The 27,183-nt window shown below is 36.2% G+C and overlaps 2 protein-coding genes across 4 annotated transcripts; one reads left to right on the top strand and one right to left on the bottom strand.

Moving 5' to 3' along the window:
* On the top strand, nt 1–15,921 carry LOC140556311 (uncharacterized). 3 transcript variants are annotated; one of them, XM_072680076.1, is made up of 16 exons: nt 1–179; nt 4,321–4,371; nt 6,397–6,684; nt 7,783–8,103; nt 8,923–8,988; nt 9,099–9,239; nt 10,302–10,412; nt 11,799–11,921; nt 12,100–12,189; nt 12,280–12,360; nt 12,457–12,534; nt 13,412–13,495; nt 13,953–14,054; nt 14,387–14,467; nt 14,920–15,021; nt 15,226–15,921. In XM_072680076.1, the coding sequence occupies exons 1-16, from the start codon at nt 128–130 to the stop codon at nt 15,333–15,335; spliced, it is 1,881 nt and encodes a 626-aa protein (XP_072536177.1). In that variant the 5' UTR covers nt 1–127; the 3' UTR covers nt 15,336–15,921. The 3 variants fall into 3 exon arrangements, with proteins under 3 accessions (XP_072536177.1, XP_072536176.1, XP_072536178.1); XM_072680075.1 differs by having other exon boundaries at nt 14,384–14,467; XM_072680077.1 differs by lacking the exon at nt 4,321–4,371 and having other exon boundaries at nt 14,384–14,467.
* Nucleotides 14,220–26,331, bottom strand: cfap418 (cilia and flagella associated protein 418). Its single transcript, XM_072680078.1, has 6 exons — nt 26,186–26,331; nt 19,639–19,735; nt 19,187–19,245; nt 18,256–18,321; nt 17,415–17,510; nt 14,220–16,233 (listed from the first exon to the last, which is right to left on the bottom strand). Exons 1-6 carry the CDS (start codon nt 26,326–26,328, stop codon nt 16,074–16,076), a joined length of 621 nt encoding a protein of 206 aa, XP_072536179.1. The 5' UTR covers nt 26,329–26,331; the 3' UTR covers nt 14,220–16,073.
* Nucleotides 26,332–27,183: the final 852 nt, after the last annotated feature.

Genomic DNA, 27,183 nt, shown 5'->3' with positions numbered 1-27,183 from the left:
GGGTCACACATTTGCAGCCAATACTATTTGTGACAAAGTACGTAAGAGCTGGCTGTAGGGTAGTCTGCAGCTGAGGCCTCTCAGAGTCATTTTCCTTTAAGAGGACTGAGAGCCAGTCTACTGTGAAATGGAGCTTTTGGCAATGGCCGTCTTCCTCTACACTCTGTACTCGACTCAAGGTAAAGTAGATTGTGCTTTAATTCTGCTTTATACACTTCATAGATGTTTAGAGTGTGATGATCTGCACTTTAGGCTCAGCATCATCATCTGCTAAAAAGTAGCTTCTGGTTGTCCAGATAAAAAATCAACTCTTCAGGTACGTAAGTTCTCATTTCTCCCCTTTCTCCTTTTTCATTGGCAGTGATTAAAGTTAAGGTTGTACAGTATTTAGTTTTTTCAGTTAATTAACTATAGGTTACATGCGTTCAACCAGCTTGTGCACTTCAAAACACTGAGTGACTCGGTGTTACATAAAAAAACAAGACTTTGTACATCTGTAAACATGAAATGCCATGCTTTGCGGCAGCACTGCATTGTTGCTTGATGAGAAATGAAAGAAAATGGTGATTGCAAAGTGAGCAAAGGTTAGTTCAGCTTCACCGTGGAAAAGTAGGACGTCATTCAACAGCAGTTCACATAGAGATCATGTTTGTTGTCAGCCAAGACTTTCTAAGCTTGGCCAGCAATCTGCAATTTTTATGTGTATCACCTTTTCATATGATTATTAGGTAATGAATTCCTTTCACAAGGTGAAATCGTCATATAGAGTTCAGTATGAAAGAAATATATGTTCAACATACATTACTATGTGATGGGACAGTTGGGCCTCAAAACATGTAAATGCTACCTGCTTACAGATGAATAACCCTCTAGGCTTATTATACAATTATGAATTGTATATTTTACACCAATCAGCAATAACACCGATGTGACAGGTAAAGTGAAGGGCATTGATAACTTCATTACAGTGGCAGCTGTCAAAGGGTGGAATATATTAGGTAATATTTAGCGTATGTATCATATTAAGCATCTAAGGATCTGAACGACTTCGTCAAGGGCTACATTTGCGATGGCTAGATGATTGGGTCAGGGCATCTCCAAAACACCAGGCAGATCTTGTGGGGTGTTCCCGGTATGCAGTGGTCAACACTTGCCAGAAGTGCTCAGAAGAAGGACAACCAGAGAACCAGCGACAGGGTCATGGGCGTCCATGGCTCATTTATGCGCGTAGGGAGCGAAGGCTAGCATTTCTGGTCTGATCCTACAAAAAAGCTACTGCAGAACAAACTGCTTAAAACGTTCATGTGGACTATGCCTTGTGGCTGGTCAGAGCTGTTTTGTTGGGTTTATACTATATTGATTAATAGTGGTTTTAATGTTATGGCTGATCATTTTTTCATCATTTTAATGAACTACTTAGCATTTCTATTAGATTATTATGCAAAGTCTGTCCACATGAGTGTGAGTGAAGGAAGCGGGCAGGTCATTTCATTAGTTAGGGAGAAAGTTTTGAAAAAGTTGAACATAAATTGAAAAAATATGTAGAGAAATAAACTAAACTTCACACAATCAGGCACCAGTGTTGTAAACAAATGGATTTTATGCGTAACGGTAGTGGAAACCTTTTTGATGCTTTATACCTTTTTGATGGTTCTATATAGAAATATCTACAAAGCGTTTCCGCCTATGCAAATAAGCCTTTAACCAGGCAAAGAACAGCATCCAAAAGCTTCTGTGAGTTTTTATATTTAACCAATGTCTTTACAGCACCACTGAACAAGCCTTTTTAAAGAGTGTACTGTATGTGTTGAATAGATTAACCATAGCTCCTCAGTGACTTTAAGATTGAACTCGCATTTTCAAGCATTTCCTAGATTTCCAAAATAACACAACTCAAAAAGGTTTTCATCCTCATCATTTGCAAAATAAACAAATCAATCAATAAAATTAAGTGAGAGAAAAAATATATATATATAAATATATATAATAAAGATGAGCTGCTGATGGAACTGAACACATCCTTGAGTTTTTATTTCGAATTAGCAATAATACCTGTTGTTCTTCTAACTGTGTTCATCTAACCAACATGTCGATCACATAAAAAATTTAATAAAAGTACATTTTATGAATTAAAAAAACTTATAAATTGTTACAAAATATTGTCTTGGCGGCCTAAGACCACAGAGTACTTTATATAAGTACAAAAGTCTTTGTATTTCCTAGTTTAGCCGTCTTTATTTCAAATAAAGCATTTAACCGTGGATATTAAGTGTTACAGTACGGCAGAAACAAAGTCCATTACTGGCACAAAAACAATGGGCGCATGCTTTATGATATTACTGCAGTTTGTGGGATTTATGACTGGGTATAAACCCCCTTAAAACCTGCTTAAGAATAATGTTCTGAGCAATTCATTCCAGATGTATGAAATATGATATATTATAAATGTCATATCTGCATGATTTTCTCTTTAAATAACTGCTCAAAAGGTCAAATAACCTTTTGAACCAATTTTTTGATGGTTCAGACTTTAAAGGGTCCAACATGAATGTTTTACACTTTAATAAACTTTCTATGGATCGTGTATGGACATTTAACATCCCGCTGTCTCACTAAGATCACTGCTTTTCTGTTTCATGATCTGCCCTCCTGACATGTCTGAAAGGTGACGTTCTTCTGACAGTACCAGTGATAGCCAAAACATGTCGAATTTGACCTTTCACGCTTAGAATTTTAATGTTAACACGTTGCTGACACACACACACACACACACACAAACAGTTGGTGCTGCCTTTTAAGGTACCCTTCTCTTTTAGGAATGCATTTTCTCAGGTCTTATGTCACATTTACTTTTTTATATGTTCGAACAAGGCCAAAAATCTACCACAAACAACCTGTTAAAACAAACAAACACATTAAGAGGAATATAGTTCACACTTCAGTTGCCAGTTACTGTTGCTCCTTTTGAAAAACTATTCGCCTGAACCTCACATTAGAGATCCAACTACTCTGGTTAAACCCGGGCACTCGGCACATTAGTTTAAACAGGGTATAAGACAATGGGCCGGTTACCTGAATGTGGATTAATCCTAGTGTTGGGCTAAATTGGTGTACCAGTGAGAAACTGCCATTGGAAACTCAATTCGTCTAGGATTGCTCGTAATCTTGGTCTGCCCCCATAATATCTATTAAGTATTTCTACTTATTTTATACAACTTTAAAGAACCGTTTGGATGCATAAGTGTGCATATTTTTACATAGTGATGTTCTATTCTACTGTTTGCTTATGGTTGCTTGTAGTTACTTCAGTTAGCACTCTCGCAAAGTACAGTCAATATATGTAAAGCGTGTAAAAAGCCAAAATTCAAACTCATCTCACACTGTGATTATCATTTAATGTTTCTCCAAATATCTTTATGTAAACTAATTTTTAATTTTTGTTGGTCAGATTATGGTCTAGAACTCTTCAAATTCTTATCTGACGTCAAAGAGCAAGTTAACACATCCATCTAGTATGTGTTACATTATGTTAACTCAGACCACAATTGCACAATGACAAAAATTGTGGCTTGAATTTCTCATTCAGTCATGGATCTATAGCGTAAGAATTTCAGGACTGTAAAATATTTAATTTAGGTAATTTTTGTAGTAATTTGGTTGGCATAACATGTTAATTTTATTGAACTACTAAGTTAACGCAGTGTAACACACACAAGTATGGATCTGTTACATTGCACTTTGATGTTGGATTGTTTGCAGTTACTTCAGTTACCACATAAAATTGATAAAAATACACTAAAAATATTTGTAAAGTCTAGTGGTATATAAAATACCAATACAAGCAGACAAGTGATACTACAATACTAACAAACGCTGACAAAATTCTCTCATCTCCTCTCAAACATCGTGGTTATTGTTTTATACTTCCATCACCATAATAAGCTCTTTTTGTATTTTTGACAGTTAGTTTGGTTGTAGTTGAGAATGTTCAGTATCAAAGCAGTCCTTTTCCATTGTACTAAGGAGTAAACTGGCTGATAGCGAACAGCGTGCATGCTGAGTGAAATGTCAGAGTGCACTGCTGGAACTGCAAACATATGCATATACGGCACACCTTACAACTTCACAGAAATCTGCTAATGCAGCATGCGAAGAATGTCTTCTACATATCCGATACATCCTAAGACACATCTACTGTATATCTGCATATGGGATGTGTATGGAAGCCACTCATTATATTTATACCTATTGTATTTATATGTTGATGATTGCTGCACAAAACTAGGCCAGAATTATTTCATCTCCTCTTTTTGTCTTTAGGACTCAAAGTTAGAAACGTTTCTTCTCATGATGGGCATACAGAAGAACCGAGTGAGTGTTTCAGATTGCTATTGTGTTTGCAAGACTGAAAATCCTTATCAGCACTGCCATCACCATTCAAACAAACACTGTAAGCAGCACTGAATCAGAACAATAGAACTGCAAAACCACAACTCTCGAAAAACCCGAAACATAAGACCACCCTGGAACAATTATCATTAGATAACATGATAAACATGTTAGATAACATGATAAAAAAAGGGCCAGTATGAGGACAGGTGGTAGACTAATTTATATATTATTATTATTTATTTAAAAAAATATATATAAAAATATATATTTAAAAATAAAAAAATATATATATAGTGTGCCCTTCCAAAGCCCAAGGTCATGTGAATCACAGGAAACACATTTTACTGTCAATGCAAAAACTACTGTAACTTTTACGTAAAAAAAATCGACTTTCACCAAAGAAATTTTCACTGTTTAAGTCAGTGGTTCTAGGAAAAACCTGTAATTGTTATAGAACCGCTGCATTACATATTCAGGTTCTTCAGACTTTTAAAAATGTTCTTCACTGTCACATCAAAGTGGTTCTTCTGCATCGTCACTCCAAAGAACCGTTTTTGGCAATGTTGTTTTTAAGAGGGCCTCACAAAACAGTGACCTTGTTTTTTTGGGGTCATCTATCTCGCTCATGAACGCATTTGTTAGCTTTAAAAAGTGTGTAACCCTGGTCTCTTTAAACTTTGAGTTCATTGAATGAACTAGCAAGTCAACAGATCTACAGTTGCGTGTTACACTCTGTTAACAATGTATTTGAAATTTGCTAAAATGAGCATTTATAAAAATAACAGTTCTGAAATGTTCTATTCCTAAAGATGATATTCCATAAATCCATAAACGAAACTTTGGGTGAATTTCAATATCTGTAAATCAAACCACAACTGCTGTCTATTTGCCTTTAGTGCCACTAGTCTTCCCCAGTGTCCTCCATGCCACAGTTTGACATTTTCACAGGAAATGACTCACGGGATGTGGCTGTGCTGCAGTGTACTCTTGCAGCTTAGCATAGAGGTTAACTCTATCATATGATCCTTTTTACTGCATCAAAAATCATACAAACTAAAGAATTCCAACTTTCGGCAAAGGTACTGTAGACACATACGCTGATCATCAGTTTAGAACTTTGCTACTTTTTACCTTCACACCTTGGATATTTCATCAGATACACTTGCCATGCACATGCACTTGATAGGCACACTTGTCCATCTGTTTGCTGAACAGTTTATCAGTCAGCCTCTGTGACTAGGCCTCTGCCATGTTTATGTCACTGCTGTGCTGAGAATCATTCCCAACCTATAGAATTTCCTGCCAGTTGTGATCCTAAGGTGGTTCTTTACCATTGATGGATGAGAGAGGGTGGCTGACATGCCACTACTAAAGTACATGTACATCACTATTGTACTTAAGTACATTTTTCAAGGGACTCTACTTTGTAAGTTTTTTTTTAAATTCAGATCTACATTTCAGCGTGTTTTTCTCTTTTTCAATAAATAAAAAAATATATTAAGTTATATTAAGAAAAGATTATATTAAAAATGGTATTCACCATATAGTTTCCTCAACATAATAACATAAATATAAGGCCTAAAATAACCTTTATTTTCTTATATTTTCATACATGTCAATTCAAGTATTTTTTATACTTTTACTGAAGTAGAAATATAAATAGAGAACTAATATTTACAAAGATCCTTTTTTCACTCAAATGCAGGATTTGTGTATTCTGAATACCCCTGGCGAAGTGTCAAAAATACTTTTAATAATAGAAGGGATGCCACTTTTAGAAGAACCACTTTTTTCCATTAAAGAACGTTTCTTGATGGTTAATGATCCTTTAAAAATAGGTTGGGTGATGTAAAAGTGGCATCCCTTCTATTATTATGAGTGCATAAAGTGTGCATATACCTGATGAACAGTGTGAAAACAGAGTCTCTGATATTCTGCCAGTGAAGTAAGTTCATAATGACTGAAAGCCACTGTGCAACTAACATCTCTCTTTATGTGCTGAAGGTGGGCTGCATACGCTCAAACTCTCCCAGACTTGCTCTGGGACTCTGGGGACTCTTCACAATGGCAGTTGGGTGGGTGTCACCCTGAAACCTCTGAGCCCAAAGGAAAATGAAACCCTGGCCCAGCAAATCTGTACAGACCTGGGCTGTGGGGGAGTCTTTGAGTTTGGTGAAAATAGGACCATACCAAATAACACCTGCCTGACTGACTGCATCATCAGAAACTCCACGCTGCACAACTGCACAACAACACAGGGCAATTGCTTCAAAGTGATAGAGGTAGTATGCGGTAAGTCATCCAGCAGCCGCAGGTCACTCCTGCTGACTTCTACTGCTGGCCACTGAACTAACCATGATCCACCCACAAATGTATGTGTTGTCATCAGCTATTGCAAAGTTGTACATGCTTTATGGAAGTTTGGCCAAAACTCTCTCTATGCATTTATGCACAGGATATGGTGTTACATTGTGTAGCAATGGCAATAGAATAGAGTGGGGGTGGGAGTAGCATGGATAGAGTAAGCGCTTTCTGTTCTACTTTACATATTCTAATATTAATGCATTTCAGATGTTGCAGTTTTGAGGCTTTTTGATTTATATATGAATATCTGCACAGCTCAATCAGTCAATCAACCTTAATTTAATCTCTGGAATTCACTAAGGGGATAACCTTCATTTACAATGAAAATAACACTATGAAAATGATATATGAAAATAATAATGAAAACTACTATAAAAATAAAATTTTCTGTGAGATAAAAAGTAGAAGAATAAGATTTAAAACAGCAGGAAGGAAAAGACAAATTTCATAAGCATTTATTAAATACTATGAAATCAAAATATTACCATAAATAACTAAAATAAAATAATGTAATAAGGAAAGTTTTTTAATGAAATAAAATAATATTTAATATAATAATAATAATTTATGAGATAGAATAACGTAAACTAATAATAAATGATAAAACTATATCTAAATCAAAAAACAAACTACAACAACAAAATCATGGAGTGTTTATTCGAATCCTGGTCATGCTACTAGCCATCAGTAGTCGGGGGCTCCAAGAAAGCACAATTGGCCATGCTCTGTCCAGGGTGGGTAGATGGCACTTTCTCTCCAGTGCAGTACTGGCTGACGTGTTGGGAGCATTGCATGCGATGGGGGAGAATGTATGGGATGTATGGGTTGGGTATTTGTTAATCCAAATCGAATCAGTGTTAAATCAGTGTCAGTAATAAAACGTATTGTGAAATCTAGCTCATATGATCAGAGAGAACCAATTAACTTTTTCATAAAATAGACAATGCTGGATCTTGTAAGGATCATATTTACTGAATGATAGAACCTTTCCCAAATGATCTGATTGTGTCTGTGTCTGTCACCCAGAGCACGCCGTTGTCCGCCTAGGTCCAGATAATGCCAGCTGTGCAGGACGAGTGGAGCTGAGGTACAATGGCAAATGGGGCACAGTGTGTGATGATGAATGGGACTTAAGTGGAGCAGGTGTGGTGTGTGCCCAGCTGGGCTGTGGCACTGCTGTACATGCAGTTAAGGGCCATACGTTTGGCCCAGGCACAGGCCCCATCCACATCAGCAAGCTCAACTGCTCAGGAACAGAGAGCAACATCTGGCAGTGCCGCACTCGGCACGGTCCTGAAGACAGCAACTACTGTGGCCACAAAGAGGACGCTGGAGTGGTGTGTTCAGGTACACATGGTACAGAGGGAAATACATACTGCAAAATATCTGCAATATATCAAATATACATCAAATATATCACCAATATTTGAAGCTTGTTAAAGACAATAATTTCTATTTTCCTTTAGAGGTGTAACAGAACCTAACGTGGAACTAAGTTTCACAATTTGGAGAGTATTAAATCATAGGTCTTCTGAAATAGTAGAGAGAGTGCTTCACATGGTGCTTGCTCTACCATTTAAACACTAATCGTTAATTTGAGCTAAGAGGGAAACTCAGCCCTGACGATGCAGATGTTTAAATATATACTGAATTAAAGTAGAACAAGTGTCTCAAGCTGGTTGGTGTCTGGATTGGTATAACAATCCATTAATTTTGTGTTTGGTTATATGCCTTTTTACCTTGTATGTGGCAGCTTTCCAGTGTGACCCAGCTAGGCTAGCACATATATTCAGAGTCATTGACTAGTTCCACTCATAAGAAATCCCCCAGAAAATGTTTTATTCTTTTGTCACTTCCTAATAGATGCATTAGGCCTTCAGTCCAGCGCCTTGACTTTATTAACTTGGATAATCCTAATCAACAATTTCCTGTGGCGTCCTTACTTTCCAACCAAAGCATAAAGGATACGATCATTTTGCCATTATTTAGTTTTAATGCATCAAGCTCGATGATTCTATCAAATAAAGATGCTTTCACTTGCTTCTGCATTTACTGTACTGCTGCTGACTGCTGACAACTGATGAGAAAAACAAAACTACAGTTATCTGTACTTGGAAAAACTGGGACAACTGTCAAACCTAATTATGAGCATTTCCTCTCGAACAGGAAGCAGAACCGTAACAGTTCCCCCCACGAACGCAACTGAACCAAATGTAACCCACTGGACCACAGGTGATGTCTAAGCTCTGACCTGAGACAACAGTGAATCTCCTACATCTTTGGTTTAGTAATGGAGAGGAAAGACATGTCTGTGTTTAGATTTGGTGTTGTGTCTCTAACAGGTTCTAAATCTGTAACAGAGGCCAAGGACAAGAGCAGGAGCCTGTCAGCGCCAGTGTGGGGCTGCATTGTTCTGTCTATAGCTCTGCTCTTAGTGCTGCTATCAAACGTTGCTCTTTGCAAACACTACAAAAGAAAAAATGGCAAGTACATACAACCATACACCATGCTCACGTATGTCCTTCAGTTATTAAACAGAATGACAACACAACAATACAATAACCATACCATCCAGTATATGAAACCTAAACTTTGTTGGTAAATGACCAAACTAAATAAAAAAGTAATATACACACATTTTACAACATGACACTATATTTTGTTACTAATTTGCTTCAAATATGTAAAACTTCTTACAAGTTTGCAAGAACTGAAGCAAGTTTGTACACAAACTTGCTTTTAGAAAAAAAGCTAATACATCTAGCTAAATTTAAGTGGCAATAACAAATAGAAAAAGAAAATCATATATAGATATGTAAATATACATAATATGTTTTATATCAGGTTATGCCTAAGCATCATAACTACATAATCAAAACCTTAGATTTCCTTTTTCCTTTTTATTTTAGTATTTAAAGTATAGTATATATTTTTTTTATTTCTGCCACTATCTTCAAAACAATTACATACATCTGTGAAAAATAAACAAATAAACAAACAATTAAACATTCATGAACAAAAAATGCAGTAAAGTTATCAAAACAGAATCTGATTTTACACTCAACCTGCACTACCGCTGTTGCTTTTTCGCAAATGTTTGTGTGCAAAGGTTTAGAATTATAGGTCATATTAATCCTAAGTAATATATATATATATATATATATATATATATATATATATATATATATATATATATATATATATAAATATAAATATATATATATATGATTAGTATATATAAAATGATACAATAAATATCATAATATGTAATTATTATTTGATATATTTATTTGATATTTATTATTATTATTATTATTATTATTATTATTATTAATTGTCTGATATTTGAACTAATTGAATTCTGGATATTAACTTTCTGGGGCATTCAGAATATTCAGTTTTAATTTTTCTGGAAAAGAGGTTTTGGAAGCTAATGACACTGTTCAGGTATCTCATGTCTTCACTCTGCTTTCTGCATAAAAATTCATATCAAAATAAAATTTTAAATCAAACACATTCTAAAGTATAATTCTCTGTGTTTACAGCATGCGTGATTCACCAAAGCTATAATAACTCTAACATGGGAGAAGATGGGACCATGAACAACCTCCATGTTGTCACTTCTCGTGCTGTCACTGTACAAACATCTATGTATGGTCAGTGCCCTTATATCAAGTCAGTGCATAATCTCGAGTCCTAGGAAGCATAATAGCCACCTGGAACTGCTCTAGCTGAGAACCAGCAGAAACTGTAGAACTCATGTTTCAGCTTGCCTTATCTTTTCTAAACGCATCTTACATTGTTAACCATGAATGTTTATGGTATTAAATAGTGATAATGAAAAAGATTTGTTATTGTAGTTGTTTCATACTGTAGTAATATAAACGCATCTTGCTCAGTTGCAATACTGATTGTAAAAGTAATGTAATTTTTTGTATTTAGGAAATATAGTAAATAATTGTAAGATGTAAAGTAGTCTTTAAATACACTTCTTTATGTGTATATATTGATTGCTTTATTTCCTTATTTATTTATTTATTATTATTATAACAAAATATCTGCTATACAATACATTATTAAATAGAATATTAGTAAAGGTGTAGCAGCCTGACAAAAACTGTTAAATTGATGATTAAAAAAAGATGTTATTATAAAAATTAGAGTGAGCATAATATTACATAACAATATTACAGCTTGCAAACTCTTTTTGTAGCCAGCTAGTCTTGAAGTCTTCCTATTCTTGTTTTAGGAATTTCAATCCTGCTCTTCCTTGCAGAACAATATTCTTAGGCTGTCTTGCACAACATGTTTAAGATCTATTTAATTTTTAATTTTTTAATTTTTAGTGATGTTGAGGTCAGGGGACTGTGAAGGCCAAAAAAAGCTTTAGCTTGTGTTCTTTTAAGTAGTTCATGATGGATATTGAAGTGTGTTCTGGATCATTGTCCCAGCATGATGTGCCATTGTTGAGCGTTCTTTTAATCAAACGCTTCTCCTTTTTCCAAACATACATTTGGTGGTCAATTTGTGTGCCTCAGATGTCAACTTTAGTGATTAGGTCACAGAGGTCATAGGACAGTAGAAGAGTGCACCACCACTCTTGTTGATCTTCTTGCAAGTCGTTTCTGTAAAAAAAAAAAAACAACTCTTGGTTAGTGGTGTTTGAGAGTTTTTCTTGGTTTTCCAGTCTTCCATAGTTCCTTTGTCATTTATTGTCATTTATTTATGGCATTGCAACCTAAACCTCTTTAGCATCTTTTTTTCTTGCCATGGCATTAGGCATTAGTTAGTGTCATCTTGTGGGGCCTATGGTTAAACAAGGTAATAGCATAAGCAATTGTATTTTTTCTGTCTGAAGTTCATCAAATATAAAGTAACTGAGCATTAACATTTGCAGAAGCATGCATGTATGTTTTGGATCAATGGGTTTTTTGTAAAGATTAGGTTGACACTGTTTAGGTTAGGTTTTGTATAGATTAGGGTGACACAGTATTGGACAGTAATAGAACAGAGTTCTCTCTGCTCACAATTCCTTTCCACAGGTGCATCTGAAGCCAGGAGACCCTCACTGCACGAGGAGACCTCTGAGACCTCTAGTGACTCCAATTATGAATGTTACTATAACTTTAGTAGCCAATCACCATATGATGTGAATGTCATGCAGAGTAAGTTCTCAACAACCAACCAAACAAACATTAATAAATAAATAAATGGCAGTATTTTATTGCATATTTGTCATACTATTAAATTTTTAACACTTACGCAATACCTATGTGATAGCTAGCTGATTCTTGTTGGAAGACTGAATTCAATACATACTAACAACACCTGTTAACCTTCCAGCCTCAGAGGATGCACCAGTGGTTGGTGAGTGCAGCCAAGCACAAGAAAAAATCTGCATGGAGGAAACCACTCTGAAGAACACGACAAGCTGTGAGTCACTTCATCTTCACCATAATATCAGAACATAGTAAATAGTGGAGAGATCAATGCACTGATGACCCTTTTTACTGTGGTGTATAGGTGATGTCCTTGATTCAGAGAGCACATCGTCAGGGGAATGTTATGAAAACACAAAAGCTGAAGAGACACCTTTGAATCCAGGTCAGCTAGCAAGCCATCTGCCCAATGGCCAACCTGGCATTAGTTTTTATGATATCTGAAATGAAGATTTTCATATTCTATTCATTTGTGTTGAAGATGCTAACCAGCTTTACCCTGAGCACTCACTGCAGAGGCCACCACTGCTCAGCACGTATCAATCATCTAAAAGAAACCGTAAGTTCAATACCTACCTACCTTGTTCGCAAAGTATGTCCGAAAGTTTGTAGACACCCCTTCTATTGTATGCATTCATCTATTTTTGTGTAGTCCCTGTAGAGAAGTATTACAAAATAAATAGGATTCTCTGGAGTGGGTAAACATGAACCCATTGGCACCATGCGTAAAGCCAGTATGGGCTAGAGGGCTATAAAGCCCACCAGCGTTGCGTTGTGGTGCAGTGCAGTGGAGCTGTGTTCTCTGAAATGATAGCTGGTGCTCTATCCAATATATCTGGAATGAGTTAGGGAGTTGGGGATGAGGTAGGGTGGTGATCATCCAGCATCCTGAGAATTAAAAAACAAAATATATTCCCATATTCCAATGGAGCATTTCTATTGGTCCAATTATTGTGAAAATGTAATTAAATGTAAAGAACAACTGCCAGATTCAAACTATGTGAAAAAATGGTAAAATGGAGATACAAGGCTTTGTATATTTTTGCTTGACAGTGACGATATCCTTTTGCAGTTGTATTTCTGATAGATTGGGCAACCTAATTGGTAGCAAACTGATGCGTAATTAAACCAATCATTAACTAGATATCAAGTAAGGATTAGTTTTATTACTCTGTAATACATTCAGCATATTTAATCTGTGTACTGGGTGCAATTATACACTTGATCGAGAATAAGTGAGGAACATGGTTGTATTTTATACTATGATATGCCAGTAAAAATTTCAAAGAGAACTGTTGGGAAAAAGGAAGTGAACAGTCCATCTAATAACACTTTCACAATGCCTTAAACGGGCCTTAAATTAATTTACTTGGTTGTACTGTTGAAATTAAAAACCATGAAATGTATTTATTTTTCTTTTTTATTCTGTGGAACAGCGGATGCGAGTGATTCGGACAGTACATCTTCTGATGAATGCTATGAAAACACAGGCATGGAGGTTGAAGCTTCTCTCCAGACACGTGAGTGCAAACGTTCTTTCACTTACAATGCAGCCTGAGTGTAACCCACACTCCTCTAAATAAAAGCAGCAAAAATGTTGTTAAATTGATGGCAAAGATCATAGTTTGATGATCTTCCTGCTCAGACACACCTGATTCAACTTATCAGTTCATTGCTACGTTTAGTTGGTGTGTTAAAGATGGGAAATCATAAAACTTTGCTCAGCTGTAAATCCCTGCCATAGAAGAACCACCTTGGTGTTCCCTAAAACGGTCATTGTCACAGAGTCGGAATCCATTGCCCTAACGAGCGGTTTCTTAAAAAAAGGTTTACGTTTCCATAGAGAACCAATAACACTTCTTTTATGGCATCCTTCTCGTTACCTTTATTGTTAGGAGTTCATAGTTATCTCAGTGATTGAAAACTCAGAACTGCATTCTGTAACAGCAAACATCTCCTGTTGTTTATTTCTGAAAGTGGAGGAAAGTCCATCACTCCATGAGCAGAACCCCCTGATCCACTACACTCCTCAGCCGACAGGAAACAGCAGTCTCCTTGAACCAAGCTCCCCAAATCAAGGTACTGTTCAGGTGTTCCATGCAGCAATATGTCTACTCAAAAGCCTTCAAAAGGCCTGGCTCAGTCCAATTACTCGACGTCTGACATGATGAGACTTTACGGCTTACAGGCATGGAGGGCTGAACAAGGAGATATATGTAAATACGTAAACACCAGAATGTGACATCACAACAGCAAAGAAATAAAAGAGAACTGTGGGGAAAAAGGAAGTGAACAGTCCATCTAATAACACTTTCACAATGTGGGCCTTAAATGAATTTACTTAGTTGTACTGTTGAAATCAAAAACCATGAAATGTATTTATTTTTCTTTTTTATTCTGTGGAACAGCAGAGGCGAGTGATTCGGACAGTACATCTTCTGATGAATGCTATGAAAACACAGGCATGGAGGTTGAAGCTTCTCTCCAGACACGTGAGTGCAAACGTTCTTTCACTTACAATGCAGCCTGAGTGTAACCCACACTCCTCCAAATAAAAGCAGCAAAATGTCGTTCAAATTGGTGGCAAAGATCATAGTTTGATGATCTTCCTGCTCAGACACACCTGATTCAACTTATCAGTTCATTGCTACGTTTAGTTGGTGTGTTAAAGATGGGAAATCATAAAACTTTGCTCAGCTGTAAATCCCTGCCATAGAAGAACCACCTTGGTGTTCCCTAAAACGGTCATTGTCACAGAGTCGGCCCTTTGCCCTAATGAGTGGTTTCTTAAAAAATGTACGTTTCCATAGAGAACCACTAACACTCCTTTCATGGCATCCTTCTCGTTACCTTTATTGTTAGGAGTTCATAGTTATCTCAGTGGTTGAAAACTCAGAACTGCATTCTGTAACAGCAAACATCTCCTGTTGTTTATTTCTGAAAGTGGAGGAAAGTCCATCACTTCATGAGCAGAACCCCCTGATCCACTACACTCCTCAGCCGACAGGAAACAGCAGTCTCCTTGAACCAAGCTCCCCAAATCAAGGTACTGTTCAGGTGTTCCATTCAGCAATATGTCTACTCAAAAGCCTTCAAAAGGCCTGGCTCAGTCCAATTACTCGACGTCTGACATGATGAGACTTTACGGCTTCTTGTTACATTACAAAAACAAGACAGTGGAGACAGATTTCTTAATATACATGTGTAGTGGCATAGCTAATGCCAATTCAATTGCTCATTCTCTCTCTAGACGACAGCAGCACATCATCTGACGATGCATACGAAAATGTGCCAGAAATAGATGAGGAGGATTGCCAGTCCTCTTCAAGCGATGACTATGATGACGTCGGAAACTGGTGAACCTCAAAGACCAAATGCGGAAGCATTGTTTGGCAAGTGATGCAAGCTATAAAATCTAAGGAGTTCTCAAAAAGACTGCTAGCATATATTTATTCAGTCCCTGGACGTTCAGTTCAATTCAGATGGATTTATATAGTGCTCTTCAAAGCAGCTTTACAGAGATCCAGGTCCGAGCTTTTTTTTTGAGAAAGCCAAAGGGGACAGTGGCAAGCCATGGTGATTGTAAGGAGATACTGCAAATTAACAGTTGTTTAAAATATAAGGTTTATTCACAGTTACTCTATACACCAAATTCTTTGGCCTCTGTATATTTGAGCAGAGCAAAACAAGGATTTACTGTAACAATCTAATGCATAAAGAAGGTTGTAGTGATACCATGGGGACGGTTAGTCTACTAATTGTCTTACTTTTAATAATGTTTTGGGAACGTCTTTATACTTTGACAGCACCTGAATGTTCGAGTTAAATGTTGCAATAAATGACGAAACTGGAAAAAACTGGAGAGTTCTAATAAGAAGGTCATGAACCATGCACACAACTCGAATGCAAATGACACAATAAAGCTGATCTTATATTGAACACTAGTTGTAGCTCTAGGTCAATTACACCAGTAAGAGAGTGGAAAGAGTGACAGAAGATGGCCAGCATCTTCTGACAAGTGCAGAGCTTATCAGTACTTCCCTCTCTTCTGAGGAGGGTGAAACTAAGTTGCTTGGTGCAACATGGGTCATAAGTTCATCAAGCTCTGTGCTGTCCGCAAACCCACTTGAGCTGTGGTATATGCCTCAGTTCCGAGAGGGCGAACACGGAGTACCAGCTGCACTGGCAGGCATAGGCCCGAGCACCCTGCCTCCTCTTTAGCTTGGCCCGCAGCTTGGTACGGTCTGGCATGTTGTTTCTATAAGAAATAAAACAACACACAACATGAGAACCCGTTTTCTTGATCCCAGTTTGAAAAGCAAGATTAATTTCTAGTCATCCTGAGAAAAATGTTGTTTTAAGAATCAGTTGATAGAGAGCACAAACCTTCGCAGTCTGAATATTCAGAGCACATACACAAATGAGTTTATGATCGCCCATAATGGCTCATCTATGTATTTACTTTATTGAGGAACTGTAGGCTGAATATTATATCTTAGGGTGCAAAATCAGAATGACAGAATAGTCATAGAGTTAGTCTCAAAAGCATGGTCTCTTTCTTTTAAGTTAACATCCTGTGATGTTTACTCATATATTACATACTTATAAACATACAGTACTGCACAAACCTACTGGGCAATAAGTGTTTATTTGCTCAGTAAAACCCCAAATTAATACCAAAAGTACAGATTTTACATCACTGTATTCATTAAAGCATCTTCAAAGCTCTCCTCATGGGAGTCTATGGTTATTTATAGTTATCATCCAACACCTGGTTTGGTAATTTAGTCCTTAATGATGGTAAATCAGGTGGGCTGGTGATGGAATTAAACACATTCACACTCTGGGGGCTGGGGGCATCCAGGAAAAATCTGGAACCAAACCAGCTCCCAAGGTCTTGACTACTTTCTTAAATATGAGAATTTCTTGTTACTTTTTACTGCATTTATGTTTACCTGCATCTGTTTTAATGTGAGCTGAAGACACTAACACTCGTATTACTGACATAAATGTTTTAAATGTGCTTAGGTGCCTAAAACCTTTGTACAGTAATGTAAATTCATATATTAGACACTTAAGTACTTAAGGAGATGCTAAAACTGAATCACTGTGTTTTTGATGGTGAAAGCAACAACAGAGTACCTAGACTCTAAACCTAAAGTAAAATGATGCAGTCTTGTGGGGAAAGCCTTTAACACACCTGCTGAATTCTGCATTCTCTACTATGCTTCGGTGCTGAAAAGAGTGTCTCCAACATTACAGCGTTGTTTCACCTCCTTTGTTAAAGATGACAAAAAATTTAGAAAACACAACGGCTAATGCAGATTAGTCCAGCTGCTCAGTGCTGGTCATGTTTCATGCTTCAGCTTTCCAGGATGCTGGTGCTCTCTTCTGACTTTTGATTTTTAAAACCAATTAACCAAGATTACATGAGCATACCTGAAAAACAGATAGTTGCAGGAGGAGTCCCATTCATGATCATCAAACATGGCTATGCAGAAGTCGCAAGATGTACATCTTAGTTGGTCACATGCCCTGCAGGAAAAGGTAAAGTGGAACGCAAATGCAAGCAAATGCAACGTCACAGTGTACAGAGACATTATTAAGAACAAGACAGTTTACAGGTTGAAATATAAATGGGAGATGTGTTACAGACCGTTTGTTCACTACTGAAGCCTTTTACACTTATGCTATTTTACACTTCAGATGTTGATGTCCTTCAGTAACTACATTTTCTACACATTTTTGTGCTGGGCTATTTGTGCTGGTATAATGAGAACTGGACATGTTATGTAATCCATAATTTTATCTTGGCAAATAGAAATAGCAAATAGGTGCCCTAGAACTGCATTTACCTTGGAATAGTTTAATTATGAGAGTTGGGTACATACCATGAAACTCTCTTCAATATCTGTAAAATGGGCCAATTTCAAAACCCCAGGACTGTTACATTACATGTTTTGCATATTACTCATATTTAAACCTCCCAAAATGTACATACACCCAGCCCACGTTTTGATACTTTTAGTTTTCTAAGCCAAGCAGAAGGATTTCAGTTTTCTCACACTTTAAGAATATGAGTAATTACACTGTTTTACACTGAAATGTAGTTGAGCAAAAGAAACTACAGATCTTTGATAAATGTTCTGACGCACAGTAATGATGTACTTGCACTTTTTGGTGGTCTACCACTGGTTATCACTGTGTTGGGTAAAGACAACTGAAGTAGAGTCAGATTATCAATCATCAGTGCAGCTTGTTGTCTCATCAGAAGACAGACCTTTGTGAAATGCTTGTTCCGACACCACTTATTACCAGGCTCCCACCCAGAAACACAGGACAGCACCTGTGGAGTAGCACAAGTAGCACAAGCACATTAGCTCGTTAGCTCAATCAATGTACTGTTTTATTAGCTGGGTTGGCTTCGAGTAATTATACACACATTCAGCTTTATCCTGTGCTGCTTGCAGAAGAAACAGACAAAAATCATGTTCTTGTTATGTGTCTTCAAGGCCCACATTTCTAGTTATTTCATAAGCTAATAGAGCTTCTGTCATTTACACTACCAGTCACCCCCAATGTTTTCAGTAGTCCACTGGCAGTGCTGTATGGCCTAGGTAAGCCTGCTTTTCTTATTTTGCCATCTGAGCCATGGCTTTCATACTGCTACTCCACTGGTCAAACCTGCAGCTCTGCAAGTAATCTCTTCACAGTTAAAACCGAGACTTGGTCCAGCGTTAAGCTTCGCTACAAGGTGTTGTCATGTCAGCTGCCTATCACACAAACTGTTGACTCAGTCAGGCTTGTTTTCTGATGCTTTTGTACATTTGAGTGTCAGACCTCTTCCTATACCTGACCTCTTCAGTTTTTTGAGTGTCTTTACAGTGTGAATATATGAGCATTAGCCTTCACATTGTTCTGAATGCACCTTTCAGTGATGGTTTAAAAACTAAGAAAAGGCGTACAGTTCGTCTGTTAGTAAAACTGGATGGAATTGGGACATCCCTACCAGAATCCAAATTCTCAAACTGGAACATCAGTTAAAATACTGACGTAAGCACACTTGAACTGTAGCTGAAAAGCAGGTGAAAGACAAAATGACAGAAACTTTCTCAGGAGACTAATGTAATCCCTATATGAATAGACTGGTGCTGTTATCAAAGCAAGAAATAACACTAATGCTTAGTCCAATGACATTACCATCCACTTACTTCTTTAAAGCAGTTTGAGGAGAAGAATCCTTAGCGTAACTCCTCACTGCAGCAGGGACCTGTAAATATGCAGTTAATCTCAGTTAGCAGCATTTGACTGTTTTGGGGGTTCGAGTTTACTAGCTCCACCGAAAAGCATCTACAGAACTCTGGATCAGCCACACATGAGGAGGAGGATGGAGGATGGAGTATGAAGCCCCCTGGTATTGGGCTGTTGAACAGTGGAACTGTGTGCTCTCTCTGGATCAATGGAGCTTTATCCAAACTCTTTTGGCATGAACTAGATTGCTGTTTGTGATCCAGGACTGATCATCCTCATCGCTAATGCTACTGTGTCTAGCAAAATGTTCCAACATTTAGTGCATAGCTTTCTTAGAAGTGGAAAAGCTGTTAAGCTGAAGCAAAGATGGGTGTCCTAACACCTTGAGCCACATGCACTATAACTTACTTACATCTGAACTGCCAGCCTGGTAATCATCGTCGAGTATCTCTTGAAGCACAGCCTCAATGTCATCACCACGGGCTTCATTTTGATTGGTAGAGCTAGCACTGAAAACACAAACACACAGTTTACAAATCCAGCAATAGCAGTAATGAATACACAAAAAAGCTCAGTTTAGTGTTTGACCACCAAAATCATGCAGCGTCCAAATGTTCTTCTGAGGCTCCTATTTACAATGTTGGAGCTTGTAAATATGTGAAGAAGTGATTTCTGCTCGAGTTTGGTCTGAAGCTACACAAACACACTGGGAAATGACTTCCTGTTTTTCTGTTGACAATAAAAGTCAAGTATATTTGGCATTAGTGCAACAAAACAAACAGCAGAGTTTGAGCAATAGGTAGCCATGTTTTGTTCATTCAAAAAGAAACAATCTCAAAATATCGAGAAAGAATCTCAACCAACATGACCAAGCTGGTTGACACACACAACCAGAATGACCAAGCTGGTTGACCAGAATGACCAGAATCAAATGCAACATACATAATGCTGGTCAGGAGCTGGTATAGGGTATGAACCAGCAAAGGGTAAGTCTGAATGACAAGCTTTTAAACCACCTTTTTTAACCAAAAACTGTTCTTGAGGTGAACTTAGCAGCAGTTATAGTCTCTCAAACTCTCTCTAATCTAACCTCTGATTTAGCATATCAAGAAATTAGACATCTCGAAAATAGTACCTTAGTATCACAAAATAACTGAGACAACATTGCAAAATAACAGAGAACACTTCAAAATACTACCTTAGTATCTCAAAAATAAGACGACACCTCAAAATAATAGTAGTATCTCAAAATAACTGAAACAAGACCTCAAAATAATAGTAGTATCTCAAAATAACTGAAACAAGACCTCAAAATAATAGTAGTATCTCAAAATAACTGAAACAAGACCTCAAAATAATAGTAGTATCTCAAAATAACTGAGACATCTCAAAATAGTATTAGTATCTCAAAATAACTGAGACAACACCTCAAAACAGTATTAGTATCTCAAAATAACTGAGACAACACCTCAAAACAGTATTAGTATCTCAAAATAACTGAGACAACATCTCAAAACAGTATTAGTATCCCAAAATAACTGAGACAACATCTCAAAACAGTATTAGTATCTCAAAATAACTGAGACAACACCTCAAAATAATATTAGTATCCCAAAAAAACTGAGACAACACCTCAAAATAATAGTAGTATCTCAAAATAACTGAGACAACACCTCAAAATAATATTAGTATCTCAAAAAAACTGAGACAACACCTCAAAATAATAGTAGTATCTCAAAAAAACTGAGACAACACCTCAAAATAATAGTAGTATCTCAAAATAACTGAGACAACATCTCAAAACAGTATTAGTATCTCAAAATAACTGAGACAACACCTCAAAACAGTATTAGTATCCCAAAATAACTGAGACAACATCTCAAAACAGTATTAGTTTCCCAAAATAACTGAGACAACACCTCAAAACAGTATTAGTATCTCAAAATAACTGAGACAACATCTCAAAATAGTATTAGTTTCCCAAAATAACTGAGACAACACCTCAAAATAGTATTAGTATCTCAAAATAACTGAGACAACATCTCAAAACAGTATTAGTATCTCAAAATAACTGAGACAACATCTCAAAATAGTATTAGTTTCCCAAAATAACTGAGACAACACCTCAAAATAGTATTAGTATCTCAAAATAACTGAGACAACACCTCAAAATAATATTAGTATCCCAAAAAAACTGAGACAACACCTCAAAACAGTATTAGTATCTCAAAATAACTGAGACAACATCTCAAAATAGTATTAGTTTCCCAAAATAACTGAGACAACACCTCAAAATAGTATTAGTATCTCAAAATAACTGAGACAACATCTCAAAACAGTATTAGTATCTCAAAATAACTGAGACAACATCTCAAAATAGTATTAGTTTCCCAAAATAACTGAGACAACACCTCAAAATAGTATTAGTATCTCAAAATAACTGAGACAACATCTCAAAACAGTATTAGTATCTCAAAATAACTGAGACAACATCTCAAAATAGTATTAGTATCTCAAAATAACTGAGACAACATCTCAAAACAGTATTAGTATCTCAAAATAACTGAGACAACACCTCAAAATAGTATTAGTATCTCAAAATAACTGAGACAACATCTCAAAACAGTATTAGTATCTCAAAATAACTGAGACAACATCTCAAAATAGTATTAGTTTCCCAAAATAACTGAGACAACACCTCAAAATAATATTAGTATCCCAAAAAAACTGAGACAACACCTCAAAACAGTATTAGTATCTCAAAATAACTGAGACAACATCTCAAAACAGTATTAGTTTCCCAAAATAACTGAGACAACATCTCAAAACAGTATTAGTTTCCCAAAATAACTGAGACAACACCTCAAAACAGTATTAGTATCTCAAAATAACTGAGACAACATCTCAAAATAGTATTAGTTTCCCAAAATAACTGAGACAACACCTCAAAATAGTATTAGTATCTCAAAATAACTGAGACAACATCTCAAAACAGTATTAGTATCTCAAAATAACTGAGACAACATCTCAAAATAGTATTAGTTTCCCAAAATAACTGAGACAACATCTCAAAACAGTATTAGTTTCCCAAAATAACTGAGACAACACCTCAAAACAGTATTAGTATCTCAAAATAACTGAGACAACATCTCAAAATAGTATTAGTTTCCCAAAATAACTGAGACAACACCTCAAAATAGTATTAGTATCTCAAAATAACTGAGACAACATCTCAAAACAGTATTAGTATCTCAAAATAACTGAGACAACATCTCAAAATAGTATTAGTTTCCCAAAATAACTGAGACAACATCTCAAAACAGTATTAGTTTCCCAAAATAACTGAGACAACACCTCAAAACAGTATTAGTATCTCAAAATAACTGAGACAACATCTCAAAATAGTATTAGTTTCCCAAAATAACTGAGACAACACCTCAAAATAGTATTAGTATCTCAAAATAACTGAGACAACATCTCAAAACAGTATTAGTATCTCAAAATAACTGAGACAACATCTCAAAATAGTATTAGTTTCCCAAAATAACTGAGACAACATCTCAAAACAGTATTAGTTTCCCAAAATAACTGAGACAACACCTCAAAACAGTATTAGTATCTCAAAAAAACTGAGACAACACCTCAAAACAGTATTAGTATCTCAAAATAACTGAGACAACATCTCAAAATAGTATTAGTTTCCCAAAATAACTGAGACAACATCTCAAAACAGTATTAGTTTCCCAAAATAACTGAGACAACACCTCAAAACAGTATTAGTATCTCAAAATAACTGAGACAACATCTCAAAATAGTATTAGTTTCCCAAAATAACTGAGACAACACCTCAAAATAGTATTAGTATCTCAAAATAACTGAGACAACATCTCAAAACAGTATTAGTATCTCAAAATAACTGAGACAACATCTCAAAATAGTATTAGTTTCCCAAAATAACTGAGACAACATCTCAAAACAGTATTAGTTTCCCAAAATAACTGAGACAACACCTCAAAACAGTATTAGTATCTCAAAATAACTGAGACAACATCTCAAAATAGTATTAGTTTCCCAAAATAACTGAGACAACACCTCAAAATAGTATTAGTATCTCAAAATAACTGAGACAACATCTCAAAACAGTATTAGTATCTCAAAATAACTGAGACAACATCTCAAAATAGTATTAGTTTCCCAAAATAACTGAGACAACACCTCAAAATAGTATTAGTATCTCAAAATAACTGAGACAACACCTCAAAATAATATTAGTATCCCAAAAAAACTGAGACAACACCTCAAAACAGTATTAGTATCTCAAAATAACTGAGACAACATCTCAAAATAGTATTAGTTTCCCAAAATAACTGAGACAACACCTCAAAACAGTATTAGTATCTCAAAATAACTGAGACAACATCTCAAAATAGTATTAGTTTCCCAAAATAACTGAGACAACACCTCAAAATAGTATTAGTATCTCAAAATAACTGAGACAACATCTCAAAACAGTATTAGTATCTCAAAATAACTGAGACAACATCTCAAAATAGTATTAGTTTCCCAAAATAACTGAGACAACATCTCAAAACAGTATTAGTTTCCCAAAATAACTGAGACAACACCTCAAAACAGTATTAGTATCTCAAAATAACTGAGACAACATCTCAAAATAGTATTAGTTTCCCAAAATAACTGAGACAACACCTCAAAATAGTATTAGTATCTCAAAATAACTGAGACAACATCTCAAAACAGTATTAGTATCTCAAAATAACTGAGACAACATCTCAAAATAGTATTAGTTTCCCAAAATAACTGAGACAACATCTCAAAACAGTATTAGTTTCCCAAAATAACTGAGACAACACCTCAAAACAGTATTAGTATCTCAAAAAAACTGAGACAACACCTCAAAACAGTATTAGTATCTCAAAATAACTGAGACAACATCTCAAAATAGTATTAGTTTCCCAAAATAACTGAGACAACATCTCAAAACAGTATTAGTTTCCCAAAATAACTGAGACAACACCTCAAAACAGTATTAGTATCTCAAAATAACTGAGACAACATCTCAAAATAGTATTAGTTTCCCAAAATAACTGAGACAACACCTCAAAATAGTATTAGTATCTCAAAATAACTGAGACAACATCTCAAAACAGTATTAGTATCTCAAAATAACTGAGACAACATCTCAAAATAGTATTAGTTTCCCAAAATAACTGAGACAACATCTCAAAACAGTATTAGTTTCCCAAAATAACTGAGACAACACCTCAAAACAGTATTAGTATCTCAAAATAACTGAGACAACATCTCAAAATAGTATTAGTTTCCCAAAATAACTGAGACAACACCTCAAAATAGTATTAGTATCTCAAAATAACTGAGACAACATCTCAAAACAGTATTAGTATCTCAAAATAACTGAGACAACATCTCAAAATAGTATTAGTTTCCCAAAATAACTGAGACAACACCTCAAAATAGTATTAGTATCTCAAAATAACTGAGACAACACCTCAAAATAATATTAGTATCCCAAAAAAACTGAGACAACACCTCAAAACAGTATTAGTATCTCAAAATAACTGAGACAACATCTCAAAATAGTATTAGTTTCCCAAAATAACTGAGACAACACCTCAAAATAGTATTAGTATCTCAAAATAACTGAGACAACATCTCAAAACAGTATTAGTATCTCAAAATAACTGAGACAACATCTCAAAATAGTATTAGTTTCCCAAAATAACTGAGACAACACCTCAAAATAGTATTAGTATCTCAAAATAACTGAGACAACATCTCAAAACAGTATTAGTATCTCAAAATAACTGAGACAACATCTCAAAATAGTATTAGTATCTCAAAATAACTGAGACAACATCTCAAAACAGTATTAGTATCTCAAAATAACTGAGACAACACCTCAAAATAGTATTAGTATCTCAAAATAACTGAGACAACATCTCAAAACAGTATTAGTATCTCAAAATAACTGAGACAACATCTCAAAATAGTATTAGTTTCCCAAAATAACTGAGACAACACCTCAAAATAGTATTAGTATCTCAAAAAAACTGAGACAACACCTCAAAACAGTATTAGTATCTCAAAATAACTGAGACAACACCTCAAAATAATATTAGTATCTCAAAAAAACTGAGACAACACCTCAAAATAATATTAGTATCTCAAAAAAACTGAGACAACACCTCAAAATAGTATTAGTATCTCAAAATAACTGAGACAACACCTCAAAATAGTATTAGTATCTCAAAAAAACTGAGACAACACCTCAAAATAATATTAGTATCTCAAAATAACTGAGACAACACCTCAAACTACTACCTTAGTATCTCAATATAATGACGTAGTATCTCAAACAAAAAAAAGACAATGTATATAATAGTGAAGGAAAATAATCAGGTACTGTTACTTTTTGGTGGCATGAACAGGCTTCCATATGGATGAGGGTAAGTCATTAAGCAGATTTTAGACTATAATTAAAACACAATGATAAGATTTGTGTTTGAATCATTGAAAACTCCTGGTTTCAGCTAAACATGACTTTGTGGTGGCGGTAATCTGCGCTCATCTCGATTTCCGACACGACCTGAAGGGATCATCAGCACAACTACCTCCTCAGCAGGCTTAGCTGAGTTACACAACCTGAACAAATGACCCGAGCTAACATGTGCGCGTTTTCTACGGTGCCTGTAAGTCTTAACAGGGTCTGTTGTGGGTCTGTTGTGGATCTGTTGTGGATCTGTTGTGGGTCTGTTGTGGATCTGTTGTGGATCTGTTGTGGGTCTGTTGTGGATCTGTTGTGGGTCTGTTGTGGGTCTGTTGTGGATCACGCTGGGCAGCTATCATTAGCCTGACAGCGGTGCAGAAGCAGCTACACCAGCCACCTCACTGTGGAGCCAGTGTCCTGTAAAGCCACAGACCTGATCATGGACTCATTGTTTCTCCGTAGTCTGAAACTGTCCGGCTGTCCTTTAAAATCACACGCAGGCTGAGCTGACAGAGAAGTATTTCGACAAAACTTTGCTTCGACCTCGTCTAGTAAATCGTCCAAATTGTCCGCCATGATTGTGGGTGTGTCTCAATCCTCTCTCCGACGTGTTCCCTTCACTCCGTCTGAGGGGAATCTCGCTCCCTTCAAGGAGACAGTCAGCGTAGCCAGTTTAGATCAAATCCTACCTAGTTTTCTACCGATGTTATTGTTTGTCAGATTTTTTTTTTTTATCCAGGAGAGATGTTTCACTGTCTGGACATTGAGTTTCAAGCTCCTTTCAGCTTCTCCAGACTGGAATGGTGGATATGAGGTGTGAGCAGGACAGAGGTGTTCATGTCATCGTTTTCTCCAGGGAAAGATGGTGCAGGTCACAGTTTGTCAGCTGTAGGAAGCCAGGTCATATAATTATCTGCTGAAAAGAAACGGTGGTACTTTGCTTAATTCATTTAGAAGTGACACTAAAGAGAGTCTAATCGCTACTACAAATGGGAGTTTTAAACTGTAGGCGTAAGATGAAATACCATGTTTGTTTTTCTTCATCCGTTTTATGGGTATGTATGTATGTGTGTGAGAGAGAGAGAGCGAGAGAGGTAATCGAGGGAGTAGGGGGCGAATCGAGGGAGGTTCACGGAACGGATGAAGCCCAGCGAGGCGTTGTAACCATAGAAACCCCAGAGCGACATGGATTTGGTCACGTCACTCCACAGCAACGCGACGAATGTGTTCCTCTTCTTCGGTGGTTAAAACTGTAGAGTTTAAGGTTTACTTCTACTACATCTTCTTTAGGGGTAGATAATGGGTAACTGAGCATAATAATAATAATAATAATAATAATAAAGTGTTTGATATTGTGGACACTGTTAGGCGGCACGTTAACCTTTTAGCTATATTGACAACAGAGTATCGTTTCTAATAACAGACGAGTTC

The sequence above is a fragment of the Salminus brasiliensis genome, chromosome 5 (genome assembly GCF_030463535.1).
Source record: "Salminus brasiliensis chromosome 5, fSalBra1.hap2, whole genome shotgun sequence".
Taxonomy (NCBI): Eukaryota; Metazoa; Chordata; class Actinopteri; order Characiformes; family Bryconidae; genus Salminus; species Salminus brasiliensis.
Note: the sequence above shows the minus strand (reverse complement) of the source record. Positions and strands in the feature narration are given on the sequence as shown.

Bases quoted from the DNA above. Each gene is read 5' to 3' on its own strand.
- cfap418 (XM_072680078.1), bottom strand. From the start codon at position 26,328: ATGGCGGACAATTTGGACGATTTACTAGACGAGGTCGAAGCAAAGTTT. The intron at 18,322-19,186 runs GTAAGTGGATGG...GCTACTCCACAG, and splicing joins CCTCAAACTGCTTTAAAGAA to GTGCTGTCCTGTGTTTCTGG. The intron at 16,234-17,414 runs GTATGCTCATGT...TATTTCTTATAG, and splicing joins TGCAACTATCTGTTTTTCAG to AAACAACATGCCAGACCGTA.
- LOC140556311 (XM_072680075.1), top strand. From the start codon at position 128: ATGGAGCTTTTGGCAATGGCCGTCTTCCTCTACACTCTGTACTCGACT. The intron at 180-4,320 runs GTAAAGTAGATT...TTTTGTCTTTAG, and splicing joins CACTCTGTACTCGACTCAAG to GACTCAAAGTTAGAAACGTT. The intron at 8,104-8,922 runs GTACACATGGTA...CCTCTCGAACAG, and splicing joins CGCTGGAGTGGTGTGTTCAG to GAAGCAGAACCGTAACAGTT.